The sequence below is a fragment of the Balaenoptera ricei genome, chromosome 18 (genome assembly GCF_028023285.1).
Source record: "Balaenoptera ricei isolate mBalRic1 chromosome 18, mBalRic1.hap2, whole genome shotgun sequence".
Lineage (NCBI taxonomy): Eukaryota > Metazoa > Chordata > Mammalia > Artiodactyla > Balaenopteridae > Balaenoptera > Balaenoptera ricei.
The window spans coordinates 74,119,527-74,138,668 of record NC_082656.1 but is presented as its reverse complement, the minus strand read 5'-3'; the positions used below and the strand labels follow the sequence as shown (position 1 = coordinate 74,138,668).

At 45.1% G+C, this 19,142-nt stretch overlaps 1 protein-coding gene across 1 annotated transcript in view; it reads left to right on the top strand.

Annotated features, from left to right (window-relative positions):
* Positions 1-17,972, top strand: part of NALCN (sodium leak channel, non-selective) — a 264,944-nt gene extending 246,972 nt beyond the window's left edge. Inside the window, 10 exon segments of the mRNA XM_059902583.1 lie at positions 1,338-1,406; positions 2,359-2,507; positions 3,329-3,422; positions 5,077-5,209; positions 5,873-5,988; positions 7,898-8,055; positions 10,681-10,831; positions 12,372-12,521; positions 14,736-14,853; positions 17,777-17,972. Of these exon segments, the coding sequence (XP_059758566.1) occupies positions 1,338-1,406; positions 2,359-2,507; positions 3,329-3,422; positions 5,077-5,209; positions 5,873-5,988; positions 7,898-8,055; positions 10,681-10,831; positions 12,372-12,521; positions 14,736-14,853; positions 17,777-17,970 (1,332 nt within the window). The 3' untranslated portion in view covers positions 17,971-17,972.
* The last annotated feature ends 1,170 nt before the right edge of the window (positions 17,973-19,142 follow it).

Below are 19,142 nucleotides of genomic sequence, written 5' to 3'. Positions count from 1 at the left end.
GAAAGGAGGAGCAGCAAAGCCCATGTTTGTATCTTTTTCCAGACAAATTGTAGCCAAAAGCTATTCGGTCCAAACAGGAGAATGAGTAAACTTCCTGATTCTGGGTGTCCCCAGAGAGGATATCACACACCCGCAAGACCAGCTTGCCTCTCTGCCTGACTGCTTCTGCTCTTCACCACGAACCTGTGGTCCTGGAAGGTCGTTCCTTCTCCACCCTATTTTGCAGTGGACTGTTGTGAAAGAAGACGCAGTCCTTGTTCCCATCCAAAGATGCTTCTGTGCAGACACATTCATTTCTTTGCACCTCACCAAGGATCTTCCCTTCCTGGGGGCCATCTGTGACTGTTGTCATTTGACTAAGCAAGGCTCCCGGGGAATAATCACGCCTTGGCATCAGCTTAATGCCACTGTCGTTATTGCACTTGTAGCCGGTGGGGTCTTTGTTCTCAGATGAAGCTTTCTTAGTCATAGAGCACACCGAGTCATCTCTTTTTTTTTTTAATTAATTTTTATTGGAGTATAGTTGCTTTACAATACTATGTTAGTTTCTACTGCATAGCAAAATGGATCAGCTATACATATACATATATCCCCTCTTTTTTGGATTTCCTTCCCATTAAGGTCACCACAGTGCATTAAGTAGAGTTCCCTGTGCTCTACAGTAGGTTCTCATTAGATATCTATTTTATATATAGTATCAATAGGGTATATGTATCAATCCCAATCTCCCAATTCCTCCTACCACCCCCCTTTCCCCCTTGGTATCCATACAAGAGATATTACCAAGTCATCTCTTGCTGCCAATCACACACTTGAAGGAAGAGGTGGATGTGTTTCCGAGAGGGAGGACTTCTCTGAAATCAGCTCAGACTAATGTGCATGTGGCCGGCTTCAGCTTCCTTCAGAGAGAAGGAAGCTGAAACTGACCCCTGGCAATCTTTTCCAACACCAGCACCCCCCCTGGTTGTAAAAGGAAGCCAGGATTCTTTTATCTCCTGTCTCCCTCGACTTCACTTGCATTGTTTTCCTAGGGTTTTCTTGCTCCTCAAAGAACCTGGTCACTATTTTATGTAAAATAAGTTTTAAAATACAGAATTCAGCTGAGCAAAACAGAGACGAAAGTTTCATTTAAGATTTGATTTTATAGCTAATATTTATTCATGAGTTTTGGCAATGACCTTTTCAGCACCTTTTTAAGATACATTTCTTAGAGGAATTTTCACATTTTATTAAACTCATTATTCAGTAGACTTCACAGAAGACTTAAAATGAAAAATGGAACTGTAACAAGATTTTTCGTGCAAATTACGAGAGGCTCTCCTCTGTTTAAATTTCAGAACGCGTACACCTACATGATGGGTGCATGTGTGATTGTCTTCCGGTTTTTCTCTATCTGCGGGAAGCATGTAAGTACGTTGTGAAGATGCTGTCATAGGTCACGCGTACACTGAAGAAAGGAGTGATGACTAACTGACTTTAGCTGCCCTTCTGGGTCTCCAGGGCTGGAGTTAACAAATTCCTAGACATCATAAGTCAAAATGAGCAAATAATCAAATGAATCGGTAGCTTAATTGTCTTGTGATTCGTTTCCTGACATTTGTGTTGTTTTAGTTATTCTTCTGATTTGCTAAGTGAGCTCAATCATCAACTAAAGATAACATGTCAGGCACAAAAGCAAAGATTAATGGTCTTTCTTAATGCTTCTTTATTTTTATTGTTTTTATTTTTAATAAAGTTAAATAATTTTACTGCAAAGAAGAATAATCTTTAACAAATATTCATGATCCTATGATTCCAGATTTATTGATATTCTTCGTTAATGTTCAATACATTCCACATATATTTTTCATTTTTTACAGCACTGTTTTCTTTTTTGTTACTAACTTTATTTCATGTATAGTCCATATATCCACATAATCAGTATGGTAAATATTTGATGGTTATTTGGTATTTTACCATCGTTTAGTTTTGTTTTTATGATCGTCTGTTTGTGGAAGAATCCTGGGTCTGCTTGCTATTGGCCAAAAATGTACAGCCCGTATAATAAAGAATTAGGGAGGAAGAGAAGAGGAAAAAGAAGGCTTAAAATATTGGGGTGGAACTTTTATTAATTTGGCTAAAGAGGCTGAAGTTTGAAATACGAGCAGAATTTCTCTATGTCTAATGGTCTTTAATAATATTCAAATTTAATACCAAATAGGAAGCAACTTTCAAGTGATATCCTTGAGAATCACTTTTGTGCCAAACTGCTTAAATGTTACTTACTTCCCAGGTTCACCATGGCTTAATGAAGTGAATGTTCCCTCCCTCTCTTTATCTTTCCCCATCCCCGCCCCCCAATCCTTCACCTCCATACAGGTAACACTAAAGATGCTTCTCCTGACAGTGGTCGTCAGCATGTATAAAAGCTTCTTTATCATAGTGGGGATGTTCCTATTGCTGCTGTGTTATGCTTTTGCTGGAGTTGTCTTATTTGGTACTGTGAAATATGGAGAGAACATTAACAGGTTGGTATATATTTATCTTTCTATTCAAATATTAAGCAAACGTTTTTAGTACTGAAATCATGAATACATATCTGCATGTTTTTTAGACAAAGATGGGGAGGGGGAAGCAATCATTTGGAAATTAAAACAAAATAAAATGGCTAAATTTTAAATGACATTTTTCTCACTGAAACAGTATGCATGCTTACTGTTAGAAAATTAGAAAATTCAGAAATAAAAGAAAACAAAAAGAATCCATAATTCCACCACCATACAGGAATAACCACTTCTAATATCTTCTATCCATATACTGCCAGAAATGATATATTATTTTTTTAATTAAACAATTTTGAGATGGCTTTGTTTTTTTTAGGCAAAACATGGGAAGTTAGGACCCCCAAATGGTTATATGTGGAAAGCATTTTTCAAAGATTGTCTTAAATTTTGTGGAACCATTTCTGAGGTGTTATTTTTTTAAGTCCTTATACAAAAAATTAAATACAAACGTGTCTTGTTGCAGAGAGCACTTATTTGATATATGGTGGCTCCATCTTTTATAGCATAATCCACATAAAAGAAGGAATCACTTCTAATTGTCAAAGCTTGCTTTCTCAGTCATTCAAGATGAATGGCAATAAATTGCTGGCACCGTGCTAGGGTTGGACTATTGAGATAGCTGTACTTGGAGGCAAGTATAAATAAGAAACAAATAAGAGGGTGTAACCTTTGGAAATGGTAACTTAGCAATCACCTTTGCTCTAAAATCCACGTGTTTTGGTGGTGACAACCCTTACATGACAAACCATATTACTCACATTCTGGTTTTTTTCCCCTTAAATTAGGCACGCAAACTTTTCTTCGGCTGGCAAAGCTATTACCGTACTGTTCCGAATTGTCACAGGAGAAGATTGGAACAAGATTATGCACGACTGCATGGTAAACGGCTCGTCACTCGCGCTGCCTTGACTTAGAAGCAGATAAAACCCTTTGGTGACACAGTAGAGGCAGCGCCATCCTTGTAGCATCTAGACTGTGTACAAAACACATACCCTGGCCCTTCAGTCCATAAAATGGCATTCTTTTACATTACAATACATGGACATACAGGAAAAATTCCCAGTGAACCCAACTCGAGCTATTGTAGTTCCATTCAACAAATTTGCATTATGTGAGCATTGCTCTTTCCCTCCCATCTTTGACATTTTGGCAGTCAAGTGCAAACAGGAGAGTTCCTCTTCTTTGACTTAATTCAACAGATATTCACGGAGCCCCTGGTTTGTACTGGCCCCTGTACTAGGTGCTCGGTCTTCAGCGATTCCAAGGCATTCTCAAGGAGCTTATGTCAGGGGCTCTGAGCAATACTCTCCCTCAGCTATCCTCACTTCCAGAGCCTAATTCTTCACCATCCTTCAGGTCTCAGTTTAAAGCTCAGTTCCCTCAGGAATCCTGCCCAACGCTAAGGCTGCTGGTTCTGTGTTCTCCCAGTGTTCTGTATTTCTCCTTTGTAGTGTGTAGCACAACTGCAGTGAGTTATCGGCTTGATTGGTTTATTTCAGCTCCCTCTCACCCTCCGGACCAACTGTTACAAGAAATTTCTGCAAAGATGGCAATTCAGTGGCCACCACCTATGCGTGGTTATTGAGCACCTGGAATGTGACTAGTGCAACTGAGGAACCAAATTTTCAACAGTATTTAATTGTATTGAATGCTAATGAACATACATTTGGATTTAGATAGCCACGTGGAGTTAGCCGCTACCACGTTGGACTGCAGGGTTCTAGACTGTCAGCTTCACGGCAGAGGGAAGGGGTCTGGGTCCTGCTCACCAGCCCGTCCCCAACACTGGGCACAAACCTAGCACATAGGAGGAGCTCAGGAAATGTATGCATGAATGAGTGGGGACAGAATTTACCAAAGCAAAAATAATACAAGGCAGAATTAAATGAATTCTAGATAAAAACAAGCAGAAGGCCATGGAAATGCAGAAGAAAGAGCTAGTCTCTCTGACTGAAAGAAACCAGGAGGTTTCTCCGAGGTGTTGGAGTTTTACTGGGCCAGTGAAGAATGGGGAGGCTTTTGATAACCTGAATCTTGTGCCATTTAATGATATTCCATAACCATGCTCCAAGAACGGGGATTACTGGCTTTTCCTTACACAGTTTGAATGTGAATTTGCTGTGTATAGCAAATCTTCCTAAATCTTAACCCATTACTTAAGTCAGAGAGTTTTTTTTAAACACCTTTTTATCTGACTTTCTGCGTTTTGCATCACAGTGACTACTTACTCTTTGGGGCTAGTGGAGGTGGCAGAAAGAGGGTCTCTCGAAGGACGGGAGTTCGTGTTCATTGTGCTTCTAAAATGGCAATGAACTTGGGATCCTACAAGACCAAAAGCATAGTATAAATGAAATATTCTTTTTGATTTTTGCCACAGATGAGGTACCCAACGTATGGGCCTTTGAAAGATCACTTTGAAGTCACTTATATTTTATATCGTTATGAATATGTTCACAACTACAGTCAGTTAACGGAAATTTGTAATCTTCTCTGCTCTCACCCTGTCCCCCCCTTCCCCGCCACGGGCCCACAGGTCCAGCCCCCCTTTTGTACTCCAGATGAATTTACATACTGGGCAACAGACTGTGGGAATTATGCTGGGGCACTTATGTATTTCTGTTCATTTTATGTCATCATTGCCTACATCATGCTAAATCTGCTTGTAGGTAAGTGATGTTCATTGAATTATTTTTCAGTCTCTTTAAACTCAGGTTATTAGATAATTATGTACAATTTCCAAGTAATTATCCTGGATTGCTTGGGGTGGGTGTTTTATGGCATTAATTATAAATTGTTGCCCCTCGGTCCAGAAGCTGAAAAGACCTTTGAAAGGCATGTAAATGACAGTTGATTGCAATTTCAAGAGTTGTTCTATTTATTATGATCATTAATTTCAAAAGCTCTTCTCATGGATTCAGTTGGACAAGTACCAGGGAAGGCTACCTTTCCAGCCTTGAAATATCACATTTATGTTTTCAAAAGATATACGTTGTCCACCCAGATGTGGGGCCATCCAGAACTCAATTTGACCTTTAAAAAGTGCCCTGGAACTCTCAACTAAGAATTGAAGCCAGCTGGCACGAGCATCTATAGACACAGAATGCGTGTTTATGCTCACGACCCTGATGTTTTGGAAAGGCAGAAGCTGGATAAGTAGCTCAGTCCAAGTGTAAAACATGCCAACTTGGAAACCATACTAAAAGCCCTTTAATAATTTGGCTTATAATGTAGGTGATAAAATTCATTATTTATAATAGATGTACTTTTTCTGAAAAATGACAGATTAGTATAATTGTCTAACATCCTCATTTTTCTTTTTTTTTTTTTAGCCATAATCGTGGAGAATTTCTCCTTGTTTTATTCCACTGAGGAGGACCAGCTTTTAAGTTACAACGATCTTCGGCACTTTCAAATCATATGGAACATGGTGGATGATAAAAGAGAGGTATTGTCTCATGCCTCACCCCTACCCCAACTGCCGTACTGCAGACATTTCAGTGGTTTTGTTGTTTTCAGTGGACATGTATTGAATTTGGAAAGGCCATTGCTGAATTGCAGAAAGCTGTCGTTGACAATTTAGAAGAATGTTCAAGGAGGGGAGAGGGACAGAGTAGCTCCCCATCGTGTTCTTTCCAACCACAAACGTCCTCTCCTTCAGACATTCAGAAGGTTGGCAAGGAAAGGAAACCAAGGGAGCTCTGAAGAGACCAGCTGGGGCTCAGGGCAGGGAGGGGGGTGAAGTTCAGATCACCAAAGCGACAGTGTAATACAGATTCATGATCACCTCAGCTCTCACACAGCAATTCTGATGAGAAGTGCAAAGGAGTTATTTAAGTGGTTTCTGAAAGTTATTATTTTGGACTTATTATTTGAATGTTTTCATCATAAATCTTACCCAAGATTTCCTAGAGTTAGGCAAAGCAGCAGATGCTTCCTCCTCCCCCTTGCTCCCCCTCCCCCTTCTCCCTTGCTCCTTCATCCTAGCAAACCTTCAGGCGCAGTTCTAGGCACCAGGGATGTGACAGTGAACGAGATGGCAAGGTCCCCGTGCTCACAGAGCCTGTGTTCCATTGTGGGGAGACAAACGATAAAAGGGGAAACAATAATGATTGTAATAATTATCACTATTTCAAGAAGTTATAAGCACTTTGAAGAAGGTGGCACGGGACAGAGTGGTTGGAGGTGGGGGGCAGATGCTTTAGCGGGGTGGTCTTGAAGGCCTGGCTGAGGACGTGTTACTTGACGTAACACCTGACAAACGAGGAAAGTTCAGCCATGGGCAGACCTGAGGTAAGATCTGAAAATAGTTTCTGGAAGATATGACTGTAGACACAGAGATCAGGGAGCCAGAGGCAGAGCAAACGGGGTCCTGGACCAGAGCTGGGGTCTGCACCGCCATGCAGGACTTTCTCCAGCCCCTGGGCTTGCTCTCTCTCTCTCCTTGGCGGCCCCCAGGCACTGGTCTGGGGGATTTTCTTCCGAGACAGTGACCTGCATGTGCAGGTGTCTGGCCCCGTCTCTGTCTCACCTGGATCCACTTAGGTCTCCGTAACTGCCGCCTCCAGGAACCTGCTTTCCACTGACACACACGGAAGGCGGCACCACCGCTCACACGTGTAGACATTCGTAACTGACAGGAATTCACGGGCTACCAACATCCCTGCCTCTCACCCAACTCCTTAACTCAAAGTCAGAGCCAGGCTGGCACCGTAGGTTTTGTTGCCCTGAACAGAGTGACATGTATTAGGTCCTCGGAATCTGGATCTGCTCTGACCAGCAAGAGGGCAGAGCTGGGAGGCCCGTCCTGCTGGATGTAATCGTCCTAATAACAGAGAAGCGCCAGAAAGGAGTGGTCTTTCCCTAGAAGGGTAACTCAGAATCCGTGGTTAGAAGTCCCCAGCATCTGGACTAAGTGGAGGATCGTACACACGTGTCGATCCCATTTTTTCTGCTTCGTGTGTTACTGACCCACTTGGCACGTGTGTTAGAGAAACAGGTGAACACGGGCTGAGACAGGGCAACGGGCAACAGGAAGAGAAGGTAGAGTAGGAGCTGGGCCCGGGGGAGGCCGAGGGCCAGCTCTGCCTCCTCCTCGGCTCCTTGGCTGCCGCGTGGTGGCGGGGACATCCCCTAGAACCAGAGATGCTCCACCAGAAACTCCACGGGCTCGGCTCCTAATCCCGGGCTCCTCGGGGTGCCCAGAGCCACCCGGCCTCGGGGAGGCCAGAGGCTTCCTTGCCCCGGTGCTGATTATGTTAGCTGTTGAGTGCTAGCTGTGGGCTTTTTTGCTGTGAAAACAGAACCCCAAGCGAATCATCGTGGCCTGTTTCCGAGTGACTGTGCTCTGCCACCAGGGGGTGATCCCGACATTCCGCGTGAAGTTCCTGCTGCGGCTTCTGCGGGGGAGGCTGGAGGTGGACCTGGACAAGGACAAGCTTCTGTTCAAGCACATGTGCTACGAGATGGAGAGGCTGCACAACGGCGGTGATGTCAGCTTCCACGACGTGCTCAGGTACCGCGGTTCACAGCTCCGCGTCTCAGCTGCACGGGGAGAGGAGCCGGGCCGCCCCCTCGTTACGCAGGAAGGAAGTGGTCCAGGAGGGCTGGGCACCTGTTCAGTTCCTCAGGCCCCTGTGGTCAAGCGGGAGCTACCGTCCCCGACCTTCTCACTCATGGGTCTGACCACAGTCGGCCTGGCCCGCCCAGAGACAGTTGCCCCTGGTTGGTTGACAAACCACATTTTCCAGACATTTCATGAGAACCCAGACGGGACAGAGGGGCAAACAGAGGCTTGGCCCTTTCTTCTCTCTGAGAGGCTTCTGTATTATTCACTAGGATTGCTCTAACAAAATACCATACACTGAGCGGTTTAAACAGCAAGTGGATAGTCTCCCGGTTCTGGAGGCTGGAAGTGAATTCAAGGTGTCAGCAGGCTGGGTTCCCTCTGAGGCTGTGAGGGAGGATCTGATCCAGTTCTCACCCAGCTGCTGGTGGTTTGCTGGCCATTGTTGGTGTTTCTTGGCTTGTGGAAGCATCACCCTCATCTCTGCCTTCATCTTCACAAGGCGTGCTCCCTCTTTGTGTGTGTCTGTCTGTGTCCATGTCCAGATGTCCCCTTTTATAAGGACACCAGTCATATTGGATTAAGGACCCACCCTACTCCAGCACTCCAGCATGACCTCATCCTAACTAACTACATCTGCAATGACCTATTTCCAAATAAGATCACACTTTGAAGTACTGGAGGTTAGGACTCCAACATAGCTTTTGTTGAGGGGAAAACAATGCAACCCATAACAGCTTCTTAAACGGGAGTCCATGGATAGAATTCAGAGGTCCGTGGTCTTGGAAAGGGAAACAATTACATCTTTATTTTCACTAATCACTCACTGAAATGAAGCATTTTCTTCAATGATATACCTATATCTTTGTCACCAGTAGAAATCACAGACATTTTCACACGCATTACTGTGTGTCTGATATCTTAAAATATCCGTTATGCTCACCAGTTCAGCGTTACAGTAGTCATTTGACCTCAGCTAGATGTTATTATTTAATGTAATAATACAGAAGCACTTATGTTACTATGTCATCACCTTTTCAAAGAAAATAATTTGAGAACTGTATTTTGATATAACCGGTTTCCTTTGTAATGCAGATTTTTTAATGCATTTAAAACCTTATTCTAAGAAATGTCCCATCAGCTGCACTGCCAAAGGATCCATGCCCCAGAAAAAGTCAAGAACCCTCCTCTGCCACCAGTAAGAACCTTCCTCTGCCACCATCATCATGTTGCATATACCTGGCAAGTTAAATGTTGGGTATTGTGTCACAAATTTCAGGAGCATTCAGGCGTACAGAAATACGTTGTGACTGGAATTTGAAAAAAGACCAGAACAGAGGAAAGATCTGGGAGAAGTTCTCTCAAGTTATCGATTTTACCTCCCTGTCTTCACTTCTTCCAGGGGCAAGCTAAAAGGCAGGAAAAGATGAGGCAGAAAACACCGATGAACAGCAAAGGATGCCATCTCTCTCAGAATGTCACTCTGTCTTCCCTCCTAGTGACAAATATTTTTAGGCTGAAAGTCAGGTGCATAGACGTATCACTGTCCCTAATAATTAACACTCAGCCTCTTTGGATCACGTTGGTGCGTCTGATGAAATGGACCCAGGCGAAGTTGATGGTGGCATCCTTTGCCCTTCCCTATCCCTCTAGCCCTGGATATGATGACAGCTGTTCAACAATGATGAGATTCTTGATGAGGCAGGGAAGAGAGGAAGGGCAAACGTGCTTTCTTCCCCCACGGTGGGAAGAACCTTAGCAAACAAGAGTAGGTCATTGTAGCAGGGCTGCACCTGCACGAGGAGGGCCCCTCAGGCGCCTCCAGGCTGTGATCTGGACTATGGAGAAGGTACTGAGCTCGAAGCTCAGGGCAGGCAGAGGCTGAGCAATAACCTGGGTACCGCGGCTGTACCAGCGAGCACCAGAAGGTGCTGTGCCTTTGGCTCTGGGCCCCTCAGCCTGGGCGCATGAGGTGCCTTACTGCCCAGGGGCCCCAGTGCAGCACGTCAGCTGTGTTGCTTTCATTTGCCACTGCCTGGGCCTATTGTATCGAGGGCCAAATGGGAGTGAACGTTCCACCCTGGCTTTGCACCCATCTAACATGAATGAGGAAGATGTAGGGGGCAAATGAAATAAATTGAGAGGGAAATCGGGGGGGAGGATTGGATGCATGACCCACAGCCAAGCCTATTGACCATCACCAATTGGATCTGAATGTGAAGAGAGTATAGAAAGAGCAGCCTTCCTTCTACAGGGAAAGTTCCAGAGTCTTAAGCAGCTGGTAATGTAGGTCAGGGCCCAGCCTGGACATTTTGTTTCACAAACGCTTATAGTGTTCTAAGTACCTTGCCAATGTTAGCGAACATCATGTAGTAAGGTAGATCTCATGACTCTCCCTGTGTTACAGATGAGGGTAGAGAGACAGAGAGGTGACATAACCAGCCCAAGCCCTCCGGCTGGTCAGGGCTGGCGTCCAAATGTTACATTGGTTGGATGGAGTGATGTCCTCTCTGGATTCTGAGAGTCTAGACCCCAGGTGCATCAGAGTTCATCACCGCGTGTTTCCCCCACCAGCATGCTTTCCTACCGGTCGGTTGACATCCGGAAGAGTCTGCAGCTGGAGGAGCTGCTCGCAAGGGAGCAGCTGGAGTACACCATCGAGGAGGAGGTGGCCAAGCAGACCATCCGCATGTGGCTGAAGAAGTGCTTAAAGCGCATCAGAGCCGTGAGTGAGCCGCACCCGTCGGGCTTTACTTCCTCCTCCCAAAGGAGGAGAGGAAGGAGGGTCAAAAGGAAAGAGCTTCTTCGGCACCTACATTGGAGCCTTCTGTGATTACCCTATGACCCCTCAACCACGTCACCTTTACCCACTTACAATGATTCAAACCTGACTTCTGGTCCACCTTCAGCCATACCCTCTTGAGCAGAGTCCATAAGAAATTTCCATTGAATCACATTTTTATAACATAGCGTGAATGTTGAAAAAGCAGTTTATGGATATTAAAATATTTATGATCTCCATTTATGAAACGTGAGTGTTCACAATGCCAAAAATCTCTACATACTGAACGGCAACTGAATTTACAAAACTACTTTTAAATTGCTCCTAAAAATACCAACATATTGTTGACAGTGTTGTTTGATCTTTAATTAAAGACAGCCTCTCCCCAGAGTTTATGACCTGCTTCCTGAACTATAAGCTTTAAGACTCTCTAACTCATAAATCAATGAACATATACTGTGTTGACATAGACTGTGTTTACAGTGGGCACTTCTATTAGGTTATTACTTTTATGAGTGGTTTTGACCTATGCTTCACACACAGGGGAAAAAAATCAAACTAACCACACTAAGCATTTATCCATAACAGATTTTTTTTTTATCCTATTTCTCAGAACACCAACTTCGAAACATATCTATTGGAGGAGAAAAGGTCCCCTGAGAAAGGAGCCAGTCCAACCTCGAATAGCAAGGCAGCTGCGGCAGCTGGGCCACCGTAGCCCTGCTAGGTCAGGGATCACGTCTGCCCTCCACAGGCCCTGACAGGGCACGGGCAGTGCCGACTCACCCCAGACCGTCCAGGCCTCAGTGTGCGCCAAGACAGGTTGGCCCGCTGCTGGATTGGCCTGCTCCAACCAGAGCCAAGACAAGAGCGAAGCAAGGGTTTCACTCATCCACCCAAGTCTCCTGCCTCTTCCAATTTAGAGGAAAGGAGCGATCCACATTGGCTTAGTGAGCACAGTGTAAGATAAGAAGGGAAAAAAATAGAAACGTTAATGATCTAAAAATTCTGTTACACTGTATAGCACAGGGAACTGTACTCAGTATTATGTAATAACCTATAAAGGAAAAGAATCTGAAAACGAATATTTATATCTATATGTATAACTGAATCTCTGTGCTGTACACCTGAAACTTAGTATTGCAAATCAACTATACTTCGATTAAAAAAAATTGTTTTCAAAGAAGGAAAAAAACTCTATTTAAAGTAAAACACAAAGTAGTATCAGTGAACATAACTATTCCAATTGTTATGCAAATGAAAACAGGATGGGAAGGCAATTCCTAAGGCTCCAAGTCCTCCTTTAAAGCAGTCTGATACTCCTCAGGGAAATCAGTTAAGAACCTTTACTTGGAAGCTCTTAAGAGGTCACCAGGCATGCAGGTCCCTTGAAGAAGGGAGAAGAAAATAAGATTTGAGCGGTGCGGGCAGGGGGACGCTGGGCTGAAATTCTGGTCCCTGAAAGAACATCCTATTTCCATAGAAACAGCAGCAGTCCTGCAGCATCATCCACAGCCTGAGAGAGAGCCAACAGCAGGAGCTGAGCCGGTTTCTGAACCCGCCCAGTATTGAGACCACGCAGCCCAGTGAGGACCTGAACGCCAACAATCAGGATAACAACATGCAGCCCGAGGTAGGTCCGGGCGGGAGGCGTCCGTCACCTGAGGCTGTTCGCAAAACATGAATCGAAGCCAATCAATCACGTAGTCATTTTAAACAAGTGGCACTATCTCTAATAGGAAGTTAAGTGGGAAAAAAAAACCTGGAACACGTTGATCCAGTTGATGTTTGTGTCTTTGTCATCCCTGAATCAGTGGAGGTTATTTCAAAAGATTCTGATTTGTATAGATACAAGAAACAGTGGGAATGCTCTGAACTTAATAATCCTGTTGATTTTTGTCTAAAGAGTTAACATCACATGACTTAGGAGAACCATGGCTTGCCTGAAGTTCTGTCCTAAGTGTTTTCTCCCCCTCACCAAGTCACAGAAACTTGCAGTAAAATTTGCTTGCAGTTGGCCTTCAGCCTCCTTAAATAGTCAGGCTCACTGAGGATTTGTCCTTCTTTAGCTGGGCGTCAGAAGAGCATATGGAACCTGGGGAGTCTTAGCTTGAGGACCTTCTGTGTACTAGGGCCCGGCACGTCCATAAAAAAGAAAGCACAGAGTCACCAGCGTCCTGGAGAGCTTGTGTGTGAGAAGCAGCTGGCGGGAGGCCCGGCCTTTGTGAGGCTTAGTTATGAATCGGCTGGAGCTGGTCTAGGACCTGGGTGTGTGGTGACACAGTCAGGGCAGGTGACAGACACTGAAGCCTGGGGCTCCGTGGCCCAGCAGGACACTCCAAGGGGCCCTCTTGTTCCACAGCCCAGTTTGGGGTGGATTCATGTCGTTGGCTCCCCAGCCAGTAGGAATCACGTGCCACCGACTACTTGTGCAGGGACGGTCAACACAGCAGGGACGTGGGGCTTCTACAATGGCCCTGCCGCCTGTCTGCCCCGAGGATGGCTGGCAGTGGTCGCGTGTGGTGCTGGGGTAAGAGCAAGACAGCTGATCTCGGGTGGCCTTGGCCTGCAGCGGCTTGAAGCAGGATTTCGGTTTGCCGGCCGGAGACTGAAGTCAGGCTGCGGCAGTGTGAGTGCTGAATCCTAGCCTCTAGACCACCAGTGACAAGGCCCTGGCCCGTCAGTTGTGTAGAAATGAATTGCCACAAAGAGAAAAAAAGTAGTGAAACAAGTAAAGTGTTTCTTAGGAGGAAAAAGAATGTTGTGTGGCTAGACACACGGGCGGGCTCAGAGGGAGAGTCGCGCCCCCGTGGTAGTTTGGATCACTTATACGGGGCATTTCTTCCAGCTTCCTTTGGCCAATCATCTTGCTTTGCCTGGTTCTGAGTCTGTATTTGTTATATCTCAGGGTCCTCCCCTATGTGTGCACGCATGTCTTAGCCAAGATGGATTCTAGCGAAGAGGCCTATGGGTAGGTTGACATCACCTACCATGGGGTGGCGCCCCCTCCCTTTTTGACCTCCGAGGAGCCTTTCTGCGCGTGTGTAGGCGGGAAGGTCTCCTTGACCTCGAGAAGGAGGAATGCGTGGTCTCTTACCTGGGCAGGGCTCAGCTCCTCCTCCTCTTCATCCTGGACTCTGTCCACGGGGGATGCACTCCAGCTGTTCAGCCTGCGGCCCGTCTATCTCCTGCCTCACAGCCAGCGAGACAGGGGAGGCGATGGCAGCAGAGCTCTCTGGTTTTAGGTCAAAAAGGCCAAGAGGGGCCACTGAAGAGAGGTGAGGACGACGGTGCTGATAAGGAAAGGGATGCGGATGGAGAACCGGAGACGGGGTGAAATGCACGGAGATCTGAGCATTTCTCTTTGCCTTCAGTCTTAATCGGTTTAAGTTTTGTTCTCTTCCGGGGCCCATCCTAGAGCTTTGTCCGCTGAGAACTCTTCTGGAAGCTCTGGGTTGGCAAGCGTGTACTGTCCCCAAACCTGGCAGTCCCACTGTCCCCCGACCCTGGTACATGGCGGTGCCCCCAGGGGTGGCAGGTGTGTGGCCGTGGGAGTGGAGGAGTCTGGGAGGGATGCCCTAGAAAAAGCACTACCTGCAGGGTCGGGCCCGTTTTCCTCACCCTGTGCAGTGGTGACTCTTTCACTTTCCCTGACTCTTTTTACCCATTTTCACTCTTCCTGTCCCCGTTGTTGACACTATGGGTCCGTGTTGTCTTCGCCACTTACTTTCCTGCGGGGCTTCCTTCCTTCCTTAAAATGAAATGAGGGTCCAGGCCAGTGCACAGAGGAGGAAGAGCGCACAGCACGAGGAATAACCGCCTGCTTCTCCCGCCCGCACCCCTGCAGACGAGCAGCCGGCAGCGGCTCCTGAGCCCCACGCTGTCGGACCGGGGAGCCAGCCGGCAGGACGCGGCCGAGGCCGGGAAGCCCCAGAGGAAGTTCGGCCAGTGGCGCCTGCCCTCGGGTATGTATGGCAAGTCCCTTCTCGAGCAAGTGGGGCATTTTCAGGGCCTCCGTGCTCTTTGTGTGTCTGGGGTCTTGAACTTCAAAATGCAGGTCTGCCTCTAAAGTTATATTTATAGACAGTAAACAACGAAAGATGTATTTCCCTCATCAAAAACATTTCCCTCAAAATACCTTCTCTAAACAGAACAGTATTAGCCCTTGTGTTCAGCTAATAGAGAAGGCAGCACCTATTAACAAAGACATTATAACCACGATCTAGAAAGTGGTGGCGATTACCATCAGGGACTTCTGGTGCACGTCCCAGGCATTCTCAAACGTAGGCAACATTCATTTAATCTAAGAGGGAGTAGGTGGATACATGTCACTCAGAAAATGACACATGTTTCTCAAAGAAGGAACAACAAAACTTTAGTGCAATATAATCTAATATGTTATAGTACTACTGTATGCCAATCACTGTTGTAAGGGCCTTACATGTGTTCCCTCCTTTAATCCTCACGACCCTATCATTTTCCACATTTTATTGTTTCAGTGAGAGCGGTTTCTTCTAGAGGGACATGGAGGTCTGGAAAGCCAGGATAATCCCATTCAGGGCACGCAGAGGCAGCAGGAGAGCAATGATCTGCCCGGCCCAGGGTTTTCTCTGTAGAGAAGTGAGCCCACAGGAAAGCGGGGGCTTCCTAGGCTCTAGAATTGTGTCCCTTCCTCAGCCCGATTCAAGTGAGGAGACAGGGACTGTTGCAAAGTCTTCTGTAGCACGTCTGTCCCACAAAGCAGAAGACAGTGTGCCTTACCCTTGTTCAGTGCCGCTTAACACCAGGGAGGGGAATCTCTTTTTTCCTACCCCAGAGGCTATTATGCAGGGATCAGAGAGGAGGAACTTCCTTCCACCTGGTAAAGGCAAGCCGGGAGTGAGGGGAAACAAGATTGCGTGAGTGCTGGGGCCAGGCCATGAACAACCCCATATTACAGGCTGAGTGGTTTCAATTTCATCCTGTAAGCAGTCAGGAACCAGGAGAGATTTCTGAGCAAGACGTGACATTTGGAATCCTGCTGAGGAAGACTCACATGGCAGCAGTGTAGAGAGTGGGCTGTCTGTGGCAGAGCCCCGAGGCAGGGTTACGAGCCAGAGGATGGTGTAATAGTGTGGGCGAGAGGCGATGAGGACACGGACGAAGGCGGTGGTCCCGACCACGGAGGGACGGATAGGAGAGACGACCTAGGGGAGATGCACAGTCCTTGGTACTCACTTAAGAGGATGAAAGAAAGGATGCTGTCAAAAGTGGCTTCAAAGGCCCACAGGTGGCCCCAGTGCCAGAAACGGTGATAATTAAAGGGACATGGTATTGGGGACGCCCTGAGTTTGAAGAGGCACTGGGCAGGAAAAAGAGCATTTGAAGATGGGGTACCAACGATGTACCCCCCAGTGTCATGCTATGCATTTTCTTTTTTTTCTCTTTTCCCTTTTATTTTTGTGTAAAAGTTGTATGCATTTAAGGTGTACAATGTGATGTTTTGATAAATGTTCACATTGTGAAATGATTATTACAGTTGAGCTAATTAACATATGCATCACCTCACAAAGCTACCATTTGTGTGTGTGTGTGTGGTGAGTACACTTAAAATCTAGTCTTTCAGCAAATTTCAAGTATACAATACAGTATTATTAACTATATTCATCATGCTGTACATTAGATTGCCAGAACTCATTCATCCTACACAACTGAAACTCCGTACCCCTTGACCAACACCTCCCCATTTCCCCCACCTGCCCACCCATAGTAACCATCATTCTACTCTCTACTTCTATGAATTTGACTTTTTTAGATTCCACATGTAACTGACAGCATACAGGATTTGTCTTCCTCTGACTGATTTCACTTAGCATAATGCCGTCTAGGTCCATCCATGTTGTTGCAAATGGCAGGATTTCCTTCCTTTTTAAGGCTGAGTAATATTCCATTGTATACACACCATGGTTTCCTTATCCATTCATCCGTCAATGGACACAGGTTGTTTCCGTATCTTGGCTATTGTGAATAATACTGCCATGAACGTAGGGGTACACGTATCTCTTCAAGATAATGATCTTGTCTCCTTCATGTGTGCACCCTCAAGTGGAGTGCTGTACCACATGGAGGTTCTGCTCTGCATTTTCTTAGGTCATCTCATTTAATCTATTTTAATTCTCACAATAGTCCAGTGAGGAAACTTGTAATCTCTTCATTTTGCACTTGAGGAAACTTGGGTTCAGAGGCATGAACTTGATGTTGGTTACATCTACAGGTCACAGAAGTGGGACCCCAAACCATGACTGATAGAATCCCAAAGCCATGAGTGTGTCAACAAAGTCTTCATACAAGCTGCTTTATTCAGGCACATGGATTGGAAAGATGAATGCTGCCCTTAGCGTATTTTAAATCTGTCCAGGAATCACGCCTTTTTCTCTGATGCTACACTTCTGTTTGTTTTTACAAAAAAAAAAGTTATTTACCCACATCTTTCCTCCCTTACCTTCTCCAAACCTCTTCCTCTCCCCTCACTCTCTATTACACTATCCCTTCTTTTCCTTTGTTGTTTCTTTATATTTATATGTATATACTAATGAGCACCGACACATTTCTATGACACTTTATTTGCCCAAATTGGAACTTTTAGTGATTTTTTAGTTTTTGTAGTTATCTCACATTGCAAGCAGCGTATTTTTTTCAAATGGTGTTACTAGTTGTCCATGAACATAATTTTAAAGTCCATTATGAATATAAAGAATCAAGTATTTGAAAGGTTTCAGACGTGACATCTATGGGTAGGACTTGCTCCTGGAAAGTATGACTGACAGGACCATCAGGGGGTTCCAGGAATGGCTAGCAAGGGGGGGAAGCCACACCAGGTTGCTCACGGGACTCTTGTTGATTCCACAGCACCAAAACCAATAAGCCACTCGGTGTCTTCGGTCAACTTACGGTTTGGAGGGCGGACCACAATGAAATCTGTCGTGTGCAAAATGAACCCCATGACAGACACAGCTTCCTGTGGTTCCGAGGTTAAGAAGTGGTGGACTCGGCAGCTGACAGTGGAGAGCGACGAAAGCGGAGATGACCTTCTGGACATTTAGATGGAAACCAGTGAAGATAAAAGTCCACTGGTGAAAACTGACTTCTGATATGTTCTTTCATTGTCCAGTGAGCAATCCATAATTGATGTATAATTTAAGTCCAACTTGTACAAGATTTTTTAAACTGATTTCTGTCCTGCCATAGGAAGGCATAAAACTGGGTCTGTCAAAGCTGTGTGTGTGATGGGTTATTATCACGCGTTCAAGAGAATCTGCAAAATGGCAGTTTCATAATATTAGAAACTATACCAACTATATCAGATGTAGATCGTTCAAAATTTCATATATTCCATCTGTGTAAACTAAGATATATTCATGTATGCTCTTATGCATTATTTTCATCCCCTGAAAGAGTGCTTAGCCCAAAGTGGCTGATATTTATGGTGCAGGAGCTATATCTTTAGTTCACGTTTTTCCCACTTCCTCTAGAAATACCTCTCTTGGGAGAATTTATTATTTATGATTGATCTGAAAATGTCAACACTGAGCTCATGCTAAAATGATAGTAGTTTTACAAACTAGATTCTGAATTTTAAAAAGTATACTCTTTTTCTCATGTTATTTTAAAAAACATGCACAAGCTATTAGAGATCAGAACAAGTCAATGTCTGTCCCCTTAGCCTGCTCCCAAGAGAACTGCGTGTGCAGCTACCAAGCAAAGAAATGGGCCCAAAGAGCTGACTGGTTTAAAACAAACCTGTACGTGGATCACTTGGGGTACACAGTTACTTAAAGATGTTGAGTTTCTTAAAAAGCCTTTAATAATAGAGTTTAGCAAAAAAAAGTAAAACTACATGATTCAGCTTATTTTAAATATCTTTGCATGTGTGCTGTTACCCTTGGCTTCATCTCTTACCCAAGGTAGGTCTGTTTTGCCATAAATCAGCGAAGACATTGAGTTGGCCCCAACACGCTATTGCAATGTTCAATTCAAAATGATGCCCTTGCTACCAGACTCTCCTATAGAAATAATGGTGCTCTCCAAAATCTCACTCCCAACTCATAATTTAGTTATCTCACAGCTCAATTGTATATGTTTCACACATCAGCCGTCCATGTCCTCTGACATGAACAACCAAAGAACATTGGTTCTTTTGTGCTGGGTCAACCAAGTAGAAGTGCATTTGGGCCTTTAACTACACAATTCTTGATGGGAGATTTGCTGTTTAGAT